Genomic DNA, 15,574 nt, shown 5'->3' with positions numbered 1-15,574 from the left:
GGGCCTTTAAAAGATTACTGTGCGTGATAAGCTTCCTATTTTGCGGAACTACTTGGAGATTCTCAGGATTATCCATTTCTTATCCCCTGAGTCAGCTTTGGACAACCTGCTTAGTCTGTTCGTGCAGTCGTCCAGCATCCAAAAAATTAGCACCAATTGCTTAATTGTGTCCAAAACAGATGAACATAGGCATACAAACACACAGATATAAAACAGAGAAATCATTGTGTTTTATTAACATTAGATTAAAAATCCACAGTAAATCCAACCTGTTATTAATGGTTTCCTACAGTGTATTTTACATTCGACACAAAGCATACTATTCAAAGTATTAATAACAATATAAGCAATACATACATTTTCACAACCAGGGATTCACAAATCAGTACAAACACCACACTTGCACTCTCCCTGGTCAATCGCATAGAAAATGAGTGTGTTAGGGAGAGAGGAGAGAAGCAATGTTCTAGTGGTTATTCATGATAGTGAACTGTGAATAATTTTGATCTGTCAAAATAGTCTAGTGCGTGATGATGTCCCTAGACATTGGCATGGTAAGAAGGCGTGTGTCGGTTGTGCAGCGAGGCCCAGCTCCAGTATATTCTGGTAGTCAGGCAAGGTGGGGGTTGGTTGTGCGGCCAGCACCAGCCAGGGACACCATTCACGCGATGGAGAGGACTGTAGAAGCTTGGCAGGCCATAAAGCAGCTGCCCTGTCACCCTGCGGATTCGCCTGCGGGTGCGACGTCGATGGTAATCTCCGTTGGAGAAGTCGTGGAAGTTGGCCGGGTGTATGGCCCAAAAATGGCCTTTGCCATTTTCACTTCGCCCCGCCTTGATAAAGCATTCGTTCAAGGAGAGGTTGTGTCGAACGCTGTTTCTCCAGTTTTTATCCTGTGGAGGAAGCAAACGTATTGGCGTTAGCAAGATCACAGTTCATGGGACAGTTCTTACGTTACAAACACCCCCAATAAAACATAACAGAACATTTATTGCATTGTGTCAAATTCAGATAGCCTCAGTACCTTGTTGTAAAACTACTTTTCTCTGATCGGTCAGACGATTACACATCAGCACACCTGGCCTAGATACAACGTCCTGCCACCTTAATCCTTTAAAGTAAATCCCTTGTTACGACTCTTTAGGACCTACATTTAAGGCTTGACAAGACACTGTTTACCTCCTTGTTGTCACCTGGATTACTTGACGCCCAGGTCATTTAACATTCACCCCTAACAACAGGATCACTTCCGAGCGAGGCGGGCAGTGGTTAAACACATTAGTGTCAGAGACTATGAATATGTCACAGACACAACGTTTCTTCGGCAGCAACGTTTCCCCCGTAAAAACACCGGCCACAGAAGTGCCTGGCAGTGCTACAACAAATCGTCCTTGCTTGCACAAGCCAATTGGAGCTATCTTTCATAGTGATTTCCTGATTTTCTGAGAGGGTCGGGAGTGATGCGCTCATTTCGATTCGTTGTAGAGGAGACATTGCGTAATGGGAAATCACGTTAGGGTGTAAAAAAACGTGTGACATGACAAAATGAACACATACGCCAGTTTAAAAGAACCTGACAAGATGAGCATCATCTCTAGGCATGGACTTTTTAATAATGTGTGCCTACCCAAATAATAACAATAATGCTGCCATGTTTGTGCAATGAGGAACAAGACTCATACCTTACTCTTGAAGTAGGGGTAGTTGTCCATGATCCATTGGTAGATATCACACAATAAGAGCTTCTTTTCCTCTGAAGCCAGTATGGCCATTGAGATAAGAGCAATGTAGGAGTGAGAAGGCTTGTCCTGTTGGACTTCGGCGTGGCCCGTTTCCTCCCTTCTGACCGCGTCCTCTTCATTCTCCCCTTCAGAAGAATCTGTTCCAATTTCTGTGCCAGAACTTCTCTTGTTCTCTTCAGATATCGAGGTTTCCTCGCCTCGCTTCACCGGCGGGCTGTGAGGACTTTTCGCCTCAGTTCTACTCCTATCATTCATGTCGCCTTTGTTGAACAACAAGTAGTCAATGGTGAAGCGTAATCCCAGCTTTTTCTGGGCTTCACCGTGAGTGTTGCCATCTCCCATCGTTGTGTCTTCACAAGTCAAGTCTCAAAAAAAAAAAACCTCCACAAACTAATTCTCTTACAGCATTAACGTAAAGTGAAACTTTCAGATTTTCTAAGCCTAAATTGTCCGCGGCGCCTCTCTGATGCCGTTTGTGAGTTGAATCCTGAAGGTGTACTTAGTGGAGAATGTCATGTGACATCAAGCCATTCAAACTTGTGTTCAGATAGTTACCTTCTCAGTCTTGTAGCTCAGTATCAAAATGAGCCCAAACGTCCAAGGTACTCTATTTAAATGTCCTAGAATTGATCCCTCAGAGATAGAAGCAACGTGGGAGTGTGGTGAGTTAAAAGGTAGGGGGCCTCATTGAAGGAGATTATTTTCATTAATTTGCACAAATCTTTGTAATTAGGAGAGATTACCTAGTCAGATTTGCAGGAGGATGGTGTTTAGAGGAGGGTTCCAGTAGCACCAAAAGTCTTTTAATTGGGTTAACCTTTTTGGACTGTGATTATTCCAACAGCTACTTTATCCTCTTCACACTTTGCACTTCATATATTAAACACATTACAATGACTGAAGGAATCAGAGAATCACCACATTATTTTATATGATTGTCATATGTACATAAGCATATCGTCTGTGTCATTTATCGTTCATTTATAAAGATCTATTCATTATTCAAAGTGTGTAGGATTTCAGGAAATATGCTTGAATACAGTCGTGTCCAGCAGAAAAAGATGTTCATGAAAAGATGATAATATGTACATGGTAATGATGTTACCATGTAATGAAAACTGACATGTTTAAAGAGTGAGTGCAACATAAACCTAAAATCTCGGTCAGAGTTTGGTTACTCCACCAGCCCATCTGTCTGTGGGTGGTAGGGAGTGGTCCTTCTCTGCCACTTTACACTTTAGAACATACCCCAGTGATGTTGATGACAGTTCAAGGTCATCAAATGGAAAATTAAATGTATGAACTGATTTAAAAAGAAAACACATGGTTTAATTTTTTTTGAAACAACAAAACCTTCCATGAAATTCTCATTTTAGGGGGAAAAAAACCCTAAACTAATGCCATATGTGACTGATCAAACGCAAGCGCATTATTTTCAGAAAAGAAATCAGATGGTAAGAAAAGAACTTGAACAAATGTGTAGATCTGGTGAGCTAAATTAAGTGAATTAAGACTCTCCAAGACACAACCCATGTGATGGTACATCGTGCGCGCCCTCTTGCGTTTAATTTGCGCAATCGCTGTTGCGCATTGTTACGCGTTCCATTCATTTCACTGCGCGGCTGGAGCAAAATGTGGAAGAAATTTGATTATCGCTAATACTTGTCTTGAAGTAGGTGTCTGAGGCAGTTTCACTCTTCCCATTTCCAATGTTCCAGAAAATGTTATTTTCTACCTCATCCTAATGAATATCGAACTCAAATGTCCAAGCGTAATTTATAAATCGATAGGTTTATTCACCCGAAAAGTTAAATTGGGTGTCTATAATCTACAACAATAACGTCCCTATGGCCAATGGACATTCACAATACACTGCTCCACCAAACAATACATGAGGCAAACTGCACAGAGAAACGTCATTTCTTCTGTACATATAACAATAAACGCGTCGAATCGTTGACTTTTGAATCCAAACTAAACAGTGCATAGCTTTTTTTCAGCCTTCTCTTTAGGCACAAGCACAATTTATGTGTGTCGCAATCTTCATATTTTGCACATTCACTTAATCTTTGTGCGTCTCTGCTGCCGCCGCCCCATCCCCCACGGTTCGGTTCGAATAGTAAAACCCGACACGGATTCCTCGTGGGGATCGCAGGGCCTGGAGGCATTGTTACCAGAGAACGACCCACGGCGCTAAAAAAAAAAAAACACCTGTTCAGGACGCCGCGTAAAACGTTTCCACGTTCGACACGATCGACTTTCCCACGCACACGACACGTTTTAACCGGTGTCGTTGCCATTTAATAACATTTGGTTGTTTGAAGACAATGAACCGGTTGCTCGAGATTGCAGCGGCCACTTCCAATCTGCGAGGTGGAGTTTCGTGCGCGGATCGGACTCGGAAGAGCCACGCGTTCTCGCCCCGCTCGACGCCGAGCGAGCGGCCCGCTTAGAACACTTCCTGCGCGGCCAGGGTGCGAGTTCACTCCGCCGCGAGGTCATCGAGCTCGGCCGGCTGTCCGGTGCCGGCCGTGCGGCCACACTCACGCCCACGTCGAGCCGAGGCCTACGGCGGGGCGAAGACCTTCCTCCGGCCGCGCGTTTTCGAGCGTACTGTCGCTTTAAAGGACGCCGGCCGCGCGGCTTTTTTTCCGCGGAGGCCCGCGCCGATTGGTGGCGCCGGGAGACGGACGGGAAGCCTCCCCGCTCTTCATTGGCCATCGGCGGCCTTTCGCTCCGGGCTCTCGCGGGGCTGCTGTGCGAAGATGGCGGCCGAGCTGGTAGAAGCGATGGTGAGTGGCGCTTTATGCGCGCTGGGAGCGAGCGGGCGGCGGCGGCGTGCGAGTCCCGCGTTCCCGTGGCCGACGGGGGAGGGTGTGCTGTACGCCGGCCGCGAGTGTCTCTCCGTGTCCCCGGGTCGGTGCGTCCACACCGCCGTAATGGTCGTGGTTAGCCTGCTAGCTCCGAAAATGAATGATGAGACCATTAAAAACCGGCGCCGAGCGCGGAGAGCCCGCCGCCTTCCTTCTCCCGACGGTGCGGCGTCCACGCCGTCGTGTTCTCGACGACAAAATTCCACGTCACTTTCGGTTTTCGGACAGTTGACAGACGCATACGACGCAAGAGCGCGGCGGTCGGGGTTCGGACTTGTGGAGTTGCCCAGACGGACATGCAGAAGGAAATACTTCAATTTTAACGCTGTTAACAAATACACGGTCGTGGTGAAGTTCCTCGGGGCGAAGCCATGTGCGTGGGTTTTGGCCCCCTTACGTGACCGTCTAATTATTTATGATCTCCATTTTACGGCCAGTCGTGTTTTGTGCTTATTAGATGTAGATGCTTTTGTGTGGTAGTACCAGGGTGGTAGTAGCCTAGTGGGTAACCAGAAGACCCAGGTTCAAATCCCACTCACTACCATTGTGTCCCTGAGTTGCTCCAGGGTGACTGTCCCTGTAACTACTGATCGTAAGTCGCTCTGGATTAGGGCGTCTGGTAAGTGTTGTGTGATCTTGCTTGACTTTTTTTTTTTTTTTTTTTGTCTGATTTGTTCTTACCACCAGAATATGGTGAAGAGTTTCAGGGTGTCTGACCTGCAGACGCTTCTGGCTTCGATGGGCCGCAGTAAGAGTGGCCTGAAGCAGGACCTGGTTGGACGGGCCCTGCGGCTCGTGCAGACGGAGTACAGTCCGGAGCTCCTAAAGAGCGTCCGTCAGCTCTACGAGACGCGGTTCCCCAAAGCGTCCGGCTGGCTGGCCGCCCGCCGCCCGGAAGGCGTCCCCGTCTCCTACTCTCCCCACCACAACACCTCGCCCAGAGGAGCCGTCCAGGGCGCAGACTACCTCAACGGCGTACCCAAGGCACCCCAAGCTGCCCCTGCGCCCGAGGTCAAACTGGTATCACTTCCTTTCTACCAAACTTTGGAGATCCTTTTGCAACCCACAGAGCTAAGTGAGTTGATTTTGACTTCCTCTCGATACGACAGGCCGATTGGCACCGTTCACAGTTACAGCTGTAGAACACGTTTCTGTGCGTGACGTTCAAATTCTGGTCTGGTTGTTTCTAGTTGCGCAGAACAACGAGAAACTTCAGGACAGTCAGTGTGTGTTTGATTTGACACAAAGCCAGGTGGAGCAGATCAGAAATTCCAAGTGAGTACGACTTCGTGTGTACTTCTGGTTTTTAATATGCAGAGTAGACCGAGCATGTATTACATACCTTTTTTTTTTTTTTTTTTTTTTTTTTTTTTTTTGCAGCGAGCATCGCCCAGGGATCAAATCAGTCCAGGTTGTTCTGAGGTAAGTTTTATTGTATATCCGTGAGTTTGTGTTTGGGTATTTGCTCATGTCCCAACTGTAAAATGTCCCACCACCACCTTTCTCTAGAATCTGCTATACAGACTCTGTCGGTGTCCAGGAAGATCAGTACCCACCAAATATTGCTGTGAAAGTAAACCAGTCTTACTGTCATGTACCAGTAAGTCGTTTTTTTTCTACTACTTTCCTACTGTTATTTAGCTGAAGTACTACAGTAAGGTCTGTTGGAAGGCATTTGTTTTGCAGGGGTTTGTAACAAATGTGAAATGCACCTTATGTGCTGGGGTGGAGCTATTAGCCTGCACTTGAATGATTTACTCTGGGTTAGTGATTTGCTGCACTGGGACTGGAGCATTTTGAACAGAACAGTAAAAGTAAGGAACTAATATTGTTTCACGTGCGAACGTATTCATTCAAGGGGGCATAATAAGGTTGACGTACCGGAAGTTAATTAATAAGATGGAAATCCCAGCATCAGCGAGTGGCTCTTCCAGCTTGGCTCCAGTTACAACAGTATGAGAGGGGCTGAGTGGGTGGAGTCGCAAGAGTGATTGGACAAATTTCTGGACAAATTTCAAAGTGGACCCGTGGGTGCATTGGACCAGGCAGAGCAGTATTTTACAGAGTCCTGTTGCACCCCTAATTTTAAGATTCATGTTTGAGGGGTCACATGTTCACGTAGTGATCGGGCAATAAATAATGACTGCAACAAAGCACTTCTTGCTCTGAAAATTGCAATATGTGTTGTGACATTTTTAGGCATTTTATTTCAGTGAAATTGCTGGAGCAAGTCAACAGTCAGCAAGTAGCCTTAGTCCAGTTTATGGTCTGTGTGATAGTGTGTCTAGTGTTTCTGAAACCTCTGTTACAGTACATAAAATCAACTGATGTATATTATAAAAAAATTACCGAAAGAAAGGAAAAGTTAATTTGCACCTTGTGGTCACTGCAACTTCGTAACCATTATTGGTTAAATTTACAGAAAGGTTGGTAATTACAATAACAACAAGATTGCAGAGTATTCAGAAATGTTATTTGAATAATAGATTTAGCAAGTGAAGTGTAACGCATTACAGAACATGGTGACACAACGAAGCGTTTCCTCTGCTTTTAACCATCACCCTTGGTGATCAGTGGGCAGCCATGACAGGCGCCCGGGGAGCAGTGTGTGGGGACGGCCCTTTGCTCAGTGGCACCTTGTGGTAGGGCTGCGCAGTAATAAACTGTATGTGATATAAATTTGCCCAGTGGGAGAGATTTTGATTATACCAGCGTACCGCAGAAATATCTGCTCCTCCCAAAAATGGGGCAGTGGTGGCCTATTGATTTAAGGAAGCGGTCCCGTATTCAGAAGATTGCCGGTTCGAATCCCGAGCCGCCAAGGTGCCACTGTGTCCGCACACTGCTCCCCAGGTGCCTGTCATGGCTGCCCACTGCTCACCAAGGGTGATGGTGGGCAGCCAAAAGCAGAGGACACATTTTGTTGTCCCCGTGTGCTGTGCTGCAGTGTTTCACAATGACAATCACTTCACTTTCACTTAAAGTGAGGAAAAAAAAGATTAAAATAACTTAGAAATCTTTAAATCTGCAGTTCAAAGGTTTTAAAAATACTGCAATTTGCTAGTCGCTGCGCGCTTCTGGGTTTACTAAGTGGTGCATATGTGTCTGTGCCCAATCCAGACCACCGCAGGCACGGAACCGATCGTGAAAGTGGTACCGATTGGGTACTGACCGCACGAGTGGAAATGACCTGACGTTGTTTGGTGCCCTGTGCAGAAAAGTCATTAGGATTTTAAAAATCACAAAATAAAATCCTGGAATCCTGGAGGGACTGCATGACAAAAAATATGAACAAGCACGGTGTTATTTAAATATTTTCGGACTGTATTTTTGGCTGTAAACTCTACCGCTGAATACAGAAAATCCTAAAATCATACAAATACCTGGTATTTTATGGGTGTGACTAATTTCAGTAGAATTGCCCAGATATTTTTTTTTATCTGGGGTGTGTGTGTGTGTGTGTGTGTGTATATATATACACACACACACACACACACACACACACACACTGTCTATCGCCTATGGTTAAATATATATCGAAATATGAATTCTATGCAGTCCAGGATTCAAACCGGCAACTTTCCAACTACAGGTCTGCTTCCTTACCCGCTAGGCCAACCACTGCCCGTGAAATCCTGGAGGGACTGTCGCAGGCAACATAACGTGACCGTGTCACGTGGCAGTTGCTGTGCAATTCCCAACTCTGTACATCAATATTTCTGCAGTTATTGTTCATTTGACACGAGTGGCTTTTAATGTTCTTTCTATGTCTGCTGTGCAGGGATACTACCCCTCTAATAAACCTGGTGTAGAGCCACGCCGACCATGTCGCCCTATCAACATCACTCCCTGGTTGCACCTCTCCACAGCTACGAACAGAGTCACAGTCACATGGGGAAACTTTGGGAAGGTAGACGTTTTGGGTGTTGCAAAGCATCTTTTTATTACACATACACAAAGCTCAGTTAAAAAAAAAAAACTAAAGCTGTTCTCCCACTTGGGTCTAGCATAATATCATATTACAAATATGTGTATGGGGTGTGAAAAAGGAATGTGTGAAGGGGAAAATTTGGATCTAACTTATCAATCTTTTTTTTTTTTTTTTTTTTTTTTTTTAATAAAGCGGTACTCTGTAGCTGTGCATTTGGTGAGGGTTTTCACGTCTGCAGAGCTCTTCAACCAGCTCCAGCACTGCTCGGTGGAGTCTGCTGACCGATGCCGTGAGCGCAGTGAGTTCTGTCTTTACTTTCCTGGTTTTTACTAGGGAATTCTGCAGGTCCTTAAAATTACACATCCAGTACTCTTATTTTTAGCCATTAATTAATGCCTTGATGGTTTTGGACCCATTTTGTACCAACCAAACCAATTTTACATTTTATGGCATTTAGCAGATACCCTTATCCAGAATTACTTAAAATTACTTAGTTACAGGGACAGTCCACCTCAGGAACACAATGGTAGTAACTGTGACTTTTCAGACTTCTGGTTCATATGCAAATTGTTCACTACATCAGGGCTTTCCAGTCTTGTTCCTGGTTGTGCTTTCAGCATGCCACATTCATAAACAGGTTGTTAATGATCACCGGAAAATAGGTACAGAATTGAGAACCCTTAAACTCGAACTGTAATCTGAGAAGCTTTTACCCTGATGGTGTGTCTGCATGTGTACTTGTGGCAAATGTAAAGGTTTTAATGATTTATTACAGTCTGAGTGAAGAACAATGGACCTAAAAAAAAAATGAATTGTCTACTGAATATTCCAAAGGAATGTTGCACTTCAAAAGAGCCCACTGTTGGTTAAATAAGAGGAAAGCTGCTAAAGGGTCAATCCAGCCAATCTGCAGTCAACAGCATCACATAAAAGTTATTGTGGTATAAGAGTACAAATACAATTATGAGCATGAAATAGGTCTTAAATTTCACTGATCGTGAAAACTGCTCAAATAACTCAGTGTTACTTGTAAAATATTAGCAATAAAACACAATTACAACTCTAGTACATAGCTAATTCCATTGTGTGTGTGTGTGTGTGTTTTGCCATTAGTTAAAGACAAGCTACGCTTTGATCCAGAAAGTGAAATTGCCACTACAGGGCTGCGAGTTTCCCTCATCTGTCCAGTAAGTTTTTTATTCAAAGTACTTACCGAAATTGTGTTCATTTGCATTTGGATATTGAGTTGTGAAGAATTTGATGGTATATTATGTGGCAATATGCAGGTTTTAAATCTACTAAACATTGAACTAAATCCTGCAAATTAAATGTCAGATTTTTCCCCTGAATTTTTGCCTGTTTCACAGGAGCAAATGTTACGTGACAACTATGCTATATCCCCCCATTTTACGGGGTTCCCAGTGAAGTGTCTGCGAATTTGATCATTTGGGTGCCAAGTCAGGAAATTCCCAGGGAACTTTGTTGATGGCATGTAGTGCAGTAGCCAAAACCTGATGTGTATGTATGCGTCTTTGTTCTTTGTTTGCTCAAAAGCTCTCCGGCTGTAAAAATCTGAAAATCTGAAAATGAAGTATTTGAGGACTGGCTCACCATAAGTTATAAAAGAAAAGATGCATGAAAAGGATGTCTGAGATGGAGTCAAGGGAATGTCTGATTTTAGATTTGTGAATCTGCTTGAGTGAATTGACATCTTTGTTCATGTTAACATTAACTGATTTGCTTTTTATGTGATGTTGCCAGCTACTGATGACTATTTGTCTTTCTTTCAGTTGGTAAAAATGCGTATTGGGGTGCCATGCCGGGTCCTTACCTGTGCCCATCTGCAGTGCTTTGATGCTGTCTTCTTCCTGCAAATGAATGAGAAGAAGCCCACGTGGACCTGCCCTGTCTGTGACAAACCTGCTCCCTTTGAACTGCTCACAATTGATGGGTGGGTGAATGTGGATAAGTACATTTTGTTTGATTTTACCAAGTAGTGAGTAATGGTATGAATGTTTTTCCTACCCTATGCTACAAGATGCAGTGAAAGGTTTCTGATTGTGTCTGTCTGGGTCTAGATTGCTCTCTGAAATCCTGAAAGAGACGGAAGATGTGGAGGAGATTGAATATCTCACTGATGGATCATGGAGACCCATCCGAGATGACAAAGAGAAGGACCGGGAGCGAGAACGTAGCCACACACCTGAGTACCCTCTTGTGGATATATGTAAGAGCATTAAAAGATGATGTTTTATTAATTACATGAATCCGGAAAGTATTCACAGCGCATCACTTTTTCCACATTTTTTATGTTACTGCCTTATTCCAAAATGGATTAAATCATTTTTTCCTCAGAATTCTACACACAACACCGCATAATGACAACATGAAAAGTTTACTAGAGGTTTTGGCAAACTTATTTTATAAATCCTCCAGGACCAGGAGCCAACAATCTCTGCAGCAATCCACCAGTCAGGCCAGACGGAAGCCACTCCTTAGTAAAAGGCACGTGGAAGCCCACCTGGAGTTTGCCAAAAGGCACCTGAAGGACTCTTAAGATCATGAGAAACTTAATTCTCTGGCCTGATGAGACCAGAAGTATGGTGGCAGCAGCATCATGCTGTGGGGAGGTTTTTCAGCTGCAGGAACTGGGAGACTAGTCAGGATTGAGGGAAAGAACACTTCAGCAATGTACAGAGACTACCTGCATGAACTCAGACTGGAGCAACAGTTCATCATTCAGTTTTACAACTACCCTAAACACACAGCCAAGATATCATTGTATTCAGGACAACTTGAGTGGCCCAGTGGCCCAGCCAGAGCCCAGACTTGAGTCTGATTGAACATCTCTGGAGACATCTTAAAATGGCTGTGCACTGAAGCTTCCCATCCAACCTGATGGATCTGCAAAGAGGAATGTGTGAAACTGAACAGAAAGAAAGAAAGTGATTGTCACATGTGATGCAGCACACGGCGTCCTCTGCATTTAACCAATCACCCTGGGTGAGCAGTGGGCAGCCATGACCGGCAGTGTGAGCAGTGTGTGGGGACGGTGCTTTTGCTCAGTGGCACCTTGGCGAATCCCGGTTCAGGATTCGAACCGGCAACCTTCTGACTACGGGGCCACTTCCTTAACTGCTAGGCCTCCACTGAAGTTCCCTACTGCCCCTACTGCCCCTACACCTGGCCAAGGATAGGTGTGTCAAGCTTGTGCCATCATATTAAAAAAAGACTGCAACAATGCATTAACAAAGTATTGCGCAATGGCTGTGAATACTTGTTTTTTATTATTATTTATTTGTAATAAATTTGCCAAAACCTCAAGTGAACTTTTTTTTTGTGGGGTGTTGTGTGTAGAATTCGGAGGAAAAAATGCATTAAATCCATGTTGGAATAAGGTTGTAACATAACAGAATGTGGGAAAGGTGAATACTTTTTTGGATGCATGTAATTTATAATTCCAAACATTGTTTACTGCAGTATTTGTGACAAAGTAACAGTCTATACAATTTGAGTAATTTAACCAACTAGCAGATATCTATTGTTTAATTCTGGTACATTTGATGTAGCTAGAGGTATAAAAATGATTTTTTTCAGTAGCTGATTAACACTAATGCAATGATCCCGGATGGTATAATTTTTTTTGTTACTTTTTTTAATGTGCTTGTTTGTGTTTATTGCAGGTATTCCTGAAGCGAACGGGCACTCTCCTGCACACAGCAGCACCAGCCAGACTGGGAAGTCAGGATCAGGTAGTACGTCAGCCCCATCTGCAGCAGGAGGTGCGGTGGTAGATCTGACTCTGGACTCCTCCTCTGAGGAGGAAGGGGGTGGGGCAGGAGGAGACAGCGAAGACACAGAAGACAGTCAGGACAGCCCCTCTCCCAAGAGAGGCCGATACGATTACGATAAGGACCTAGTCACTGCCTACTGAACTGGCTGGACATACAGACTATATGAGGGACCTTGGGGTGCAGGGGTCAGCCCTGATCTGAAATATGGTGTGTTCAGAAGCCCCTTTTGTCTCACCAATACACTTTTACACACACTCACATGGACACACATGCACTGTTAAACTCTGGAGTGGTTGAGTTTCCTCTGGACACCACTGGAAATCAACAGTGTGACAACCTGGGAAATAAATTGCATTTACATACTGGATTCTCCCTTTAAGATAAAATAGTAAACGCCATCTGCAGTGTCTCCACATCTTCTTCACTTTGTGCATTACGCCAAAGCTCCTGACTCCAAGAGGTTCAGATGTTGCTGTTGTTTGGTGTTTTATCATCTTCAATGGAGAAAACACAAGTGATTTTCCATTCTCTGGGTTCTAGTTTTAGGAGGTTCATTCATAAACCACTGACGAGTGGGCTTGTTTGTCAGAGTAATCTGAAGTTCTATGCTCCACATTTTGCAAAAGCATCTTTATTTTGGCAGGATTCATCAGCATGGATAAAAGCATTCACGGGATGTCACCAAGTGAATATTTTCAGTCTTCAGCCACATCTACAGTTCTCTTTTTGTCTCAGTCAGTCTTTTTCTTTCTCAATTTACAGAATTTCTTTTCCCCACCGTAGCTAACAACCTACCTCAGTCAAAATGGAAACTTGATTGGAAAGACATTTGAATGGAACGGCTTTTTTTTGCTCCTTATTTAGGAACGCTGGACGGGTGATTGGTTACTCCATACGTTATTGGTAGTTGCCCTCTGCTTCATAGGCTTTGTCAGTTCTCTGCCTGCACCAGGCGTTGCTCGTGCTTTGACAAGGTTTCTGCATAAAACTGTGGTTAGTATTGCAGATTGCCTTTCAGAGTGTGATTTGTTTCAGGCCAAAGCTTGGATTCGAGAGACCTTGCATCGCTATGTGTAGTAAAATGTGTGTAGAGTTCCGCAGTTAAACACCCTTTACCTTGTATTTTCTTCTCTATCACAGAATTATTCTAATTGCGTTTGTTGACAATAAAATAGACTGTAGGGTGCTGTCTGGCAGGACACATAGAGAAGTCAAATGCCAGTCCATAGTTTGCAACCATATGAAGAGCTTCCTTACATAACTTTACTTTTGTGTTTGTGGGTGTCTGCCCAAAGATAACAAACCTTGTGAATTGGACCAAACTGGCTGAAACGAAAACTCCGCTGAGGCTGGGAATGACTTCTGAATGACACTAGGAAATGGCAGTGATCTTATAATTTTTTTTTTAATTATTATTATTTCTTTAATGTCTAGAGTGGATTGTGGAGCTAGTGACCGCATTCGTCCCAATGTGCAGCATCCTTACTGACTCTTCTGTTGTCACGAATGAGTATTTATTGACTATTGTTTCACTGCATCTCTTTGTTGCAAAGACTGGCTGTATTATTTGTACATATGTGGCTATGAAATGGTTGCAGTGCTGTTAGAGAAGCTGTGCTATGCAGACTTCACAGATTTTTTCATGTTTTTTTTTTTTTTTGGCTTTTGTTTTCTTGGACGGTCAACATGTTAACTGGCTGGTTCCTGTAACTGTCTGTGCAATCTGAACACTTGAATAAGGTATAACTGATTCAGCTTACTGCAAAAGCGTTTCCCTATGAAACTCATACAAGCCTCTGAACTTGAATGATCATATTGTCCGATTGGAGGGTTTGCAACATCTAGAGAAAGAGCTTCCTAAGGGTGGGGAGAGATGTTTTTCAGCTTTTTGCAGGCTACTTCACTTAAAACAGAAGGCCTCAGGGATGAGTTTTTTTTTTTTTTTTTTTTTTTTATTTATTCACCCCTATTCGTATAAGTTATTTCCCCACACATCTCTCATTTATCAAGTTGGTAACCACACGTTGCAGCTGTTCACCGAGGTCTGTGGTCAACTGGAATAACACCATTTAATAACATTTGACCATCTGCTATAAGAGCATTTGTTGATTTACTTTATCTCCTTTGGCTGTTGCTTTTATGTTTTAACATGTTCAGTTTATGGAGAAGAATGCTTGCTAGTTCTGATTTGCTTGGATATCATCTTCATTTAAAAATAAAAGAAAAAAGTATGTGACCTCAGACTTTAATAGATGCTCACTGGGCAATTTTAATTAAATCAGTGATTAGCAATGTAGTGACACCTTTGTCTTCCATTTTGTGTTTTTGGGACACATTTCAGGGCTAATCATTATGATTTAATGTCCAGCTTGATCTGGTTGACTTTTCTGGATTAAAGGAATCCCTACAGCATTTCTCCTGAATCTTGCCATTTGTATGACTTTTTTTTTTTTTTAAGTCAGCAGTCAGTTCATAACCTATGATGCTCCTGACCAAATCGGATCTAAACATCAAGTGTAATGTACTGTAGAATAACGATGTAGAAGCTTTTATGAATTCCACACAAAGGCGTGGAGATGTAGATTGTCTGTCTGAGAGAACTGAGCCTATTATTATTATTATTATTATTATCATCTTTTTTGATTTGGTTTTATTTGAGCTTGGGATATGACCTTGTAGAAACCAGTTGAAGGATAAGATCTAAATATGACATATCCCAGTTTAACACAATGCTTAAGATAGCATGTGCAGTGGCTTGCAATCCTTGATGTAAATGTTTTTTTTTTGTTTTGTTTGTCTTTTTATATGTTCATATTAAAAGCCAACAAACTTAATAAATAATATTTTATCAAGCTTTGAATGGCCTCCCATTGTTCCAGAGAGCATATATGAAAAGATGAGCCACTGAATTAATGCCACTTTTGTCAAATACTGTTGGCAGATTTGGATTTTAGAGGGGGGTTGAAAGACTGAAGAGACTGTTTCCTGTTCTAATGGCTGAGAAATGTAACTTTAAGGAATCTTATTCTAACTCCTGTCATTTATGTGTGCAATTAATTAAACTGATTTGAAAATCTAGAGTTTGTGTTCTTAGTTATTATGTAGATAGATTTCCCCATGGTGTATTTACGAAGTTGTAACTCTCTGCTACCTCACAGTAATGTTACCACTAGATGTCTCACGAACCGCCAATTCCCCCTCAAATATCGCGATAATTAAACCCGCCCGTGCTCC

General features: G+C 43.1%; 2 protein-coding genes across 2 annotated transcripts; one reads left to right on the top strand and one right to left on the bottom strand.

Moving 5' to 3' along the window:
* Window positions 1-215: 215 nt before the first annotated feature.
* On the bottom strand, window positions 216-2,200 carry foxq2 (forkhead box Q2). Its single transcript, XM_029001609.1, has 2 exons — window positions 1,683-2,200; window positions 216-893 (listed from the first exon to the last, which is right to left on the bottom strand). Exons 1-2 carry the CDS (start codon window positions 2,082-2,084, stop codon window positions 540-542), a joined length of 756 nt encoding a protein of 251 aa, XP_028857442.1. The 5' UTR covers window positions 2,085-2,200; the 3' UTR covers window positions 216-539.
* A 2,165-nt stretch (window positions 2,201-4,365) lies between these two features.
* pias4a (protein inhibitor of activated STAT, 4a) lies at window positions 4,366-15,418 on the top strand. Its single transcript, XM_029000539.1, has 11 exons — window positions 4,366-4,534; window positions 5,303-5,690; window positions 5,806-5,890; window positions 5,996-6,037; window positions 6,125-6,215; window positions 8,397-8,525; window positions 8,739-8,844; window positions 9,660-9,733; window positions 10,337-10,497; window positions 10,625-10,773; window positions 12,230-15,418. The coding sequence occupies exons 1-11, from the start codon at window positions 4,508-4,510 to the stop codon at window positions 12,478-12,480; spliced, it is 1,503 nt and encodes a 500-aa protein (XP_028856372.1). The 5' UTR covers window positions 4,366-4,507; the 3' UTR covers window positions 12,481-15,418.
* The last annotated feature ends 156 nt before the right edge of the window (window positions 15,419-15,574 follow it).

Source organism: Denticeps clupeoides, chromosome 13 (assembly GCF_900700375.1).
Source record: "Denticeps clupeoides chromosome 13, fDenClu1.1, whole genome shotgun sequence".
NCBI lineage: Eukaryota > Metazoa > Chordata > Actinopteri > Clupeiformes > Denticipitidae > Denticeps > Denticeps clupeoides.
Note: the sequence above shows the minus strand (reverse complement) of the source record. Positions and strands in the feature narration are given on the sequence as shown.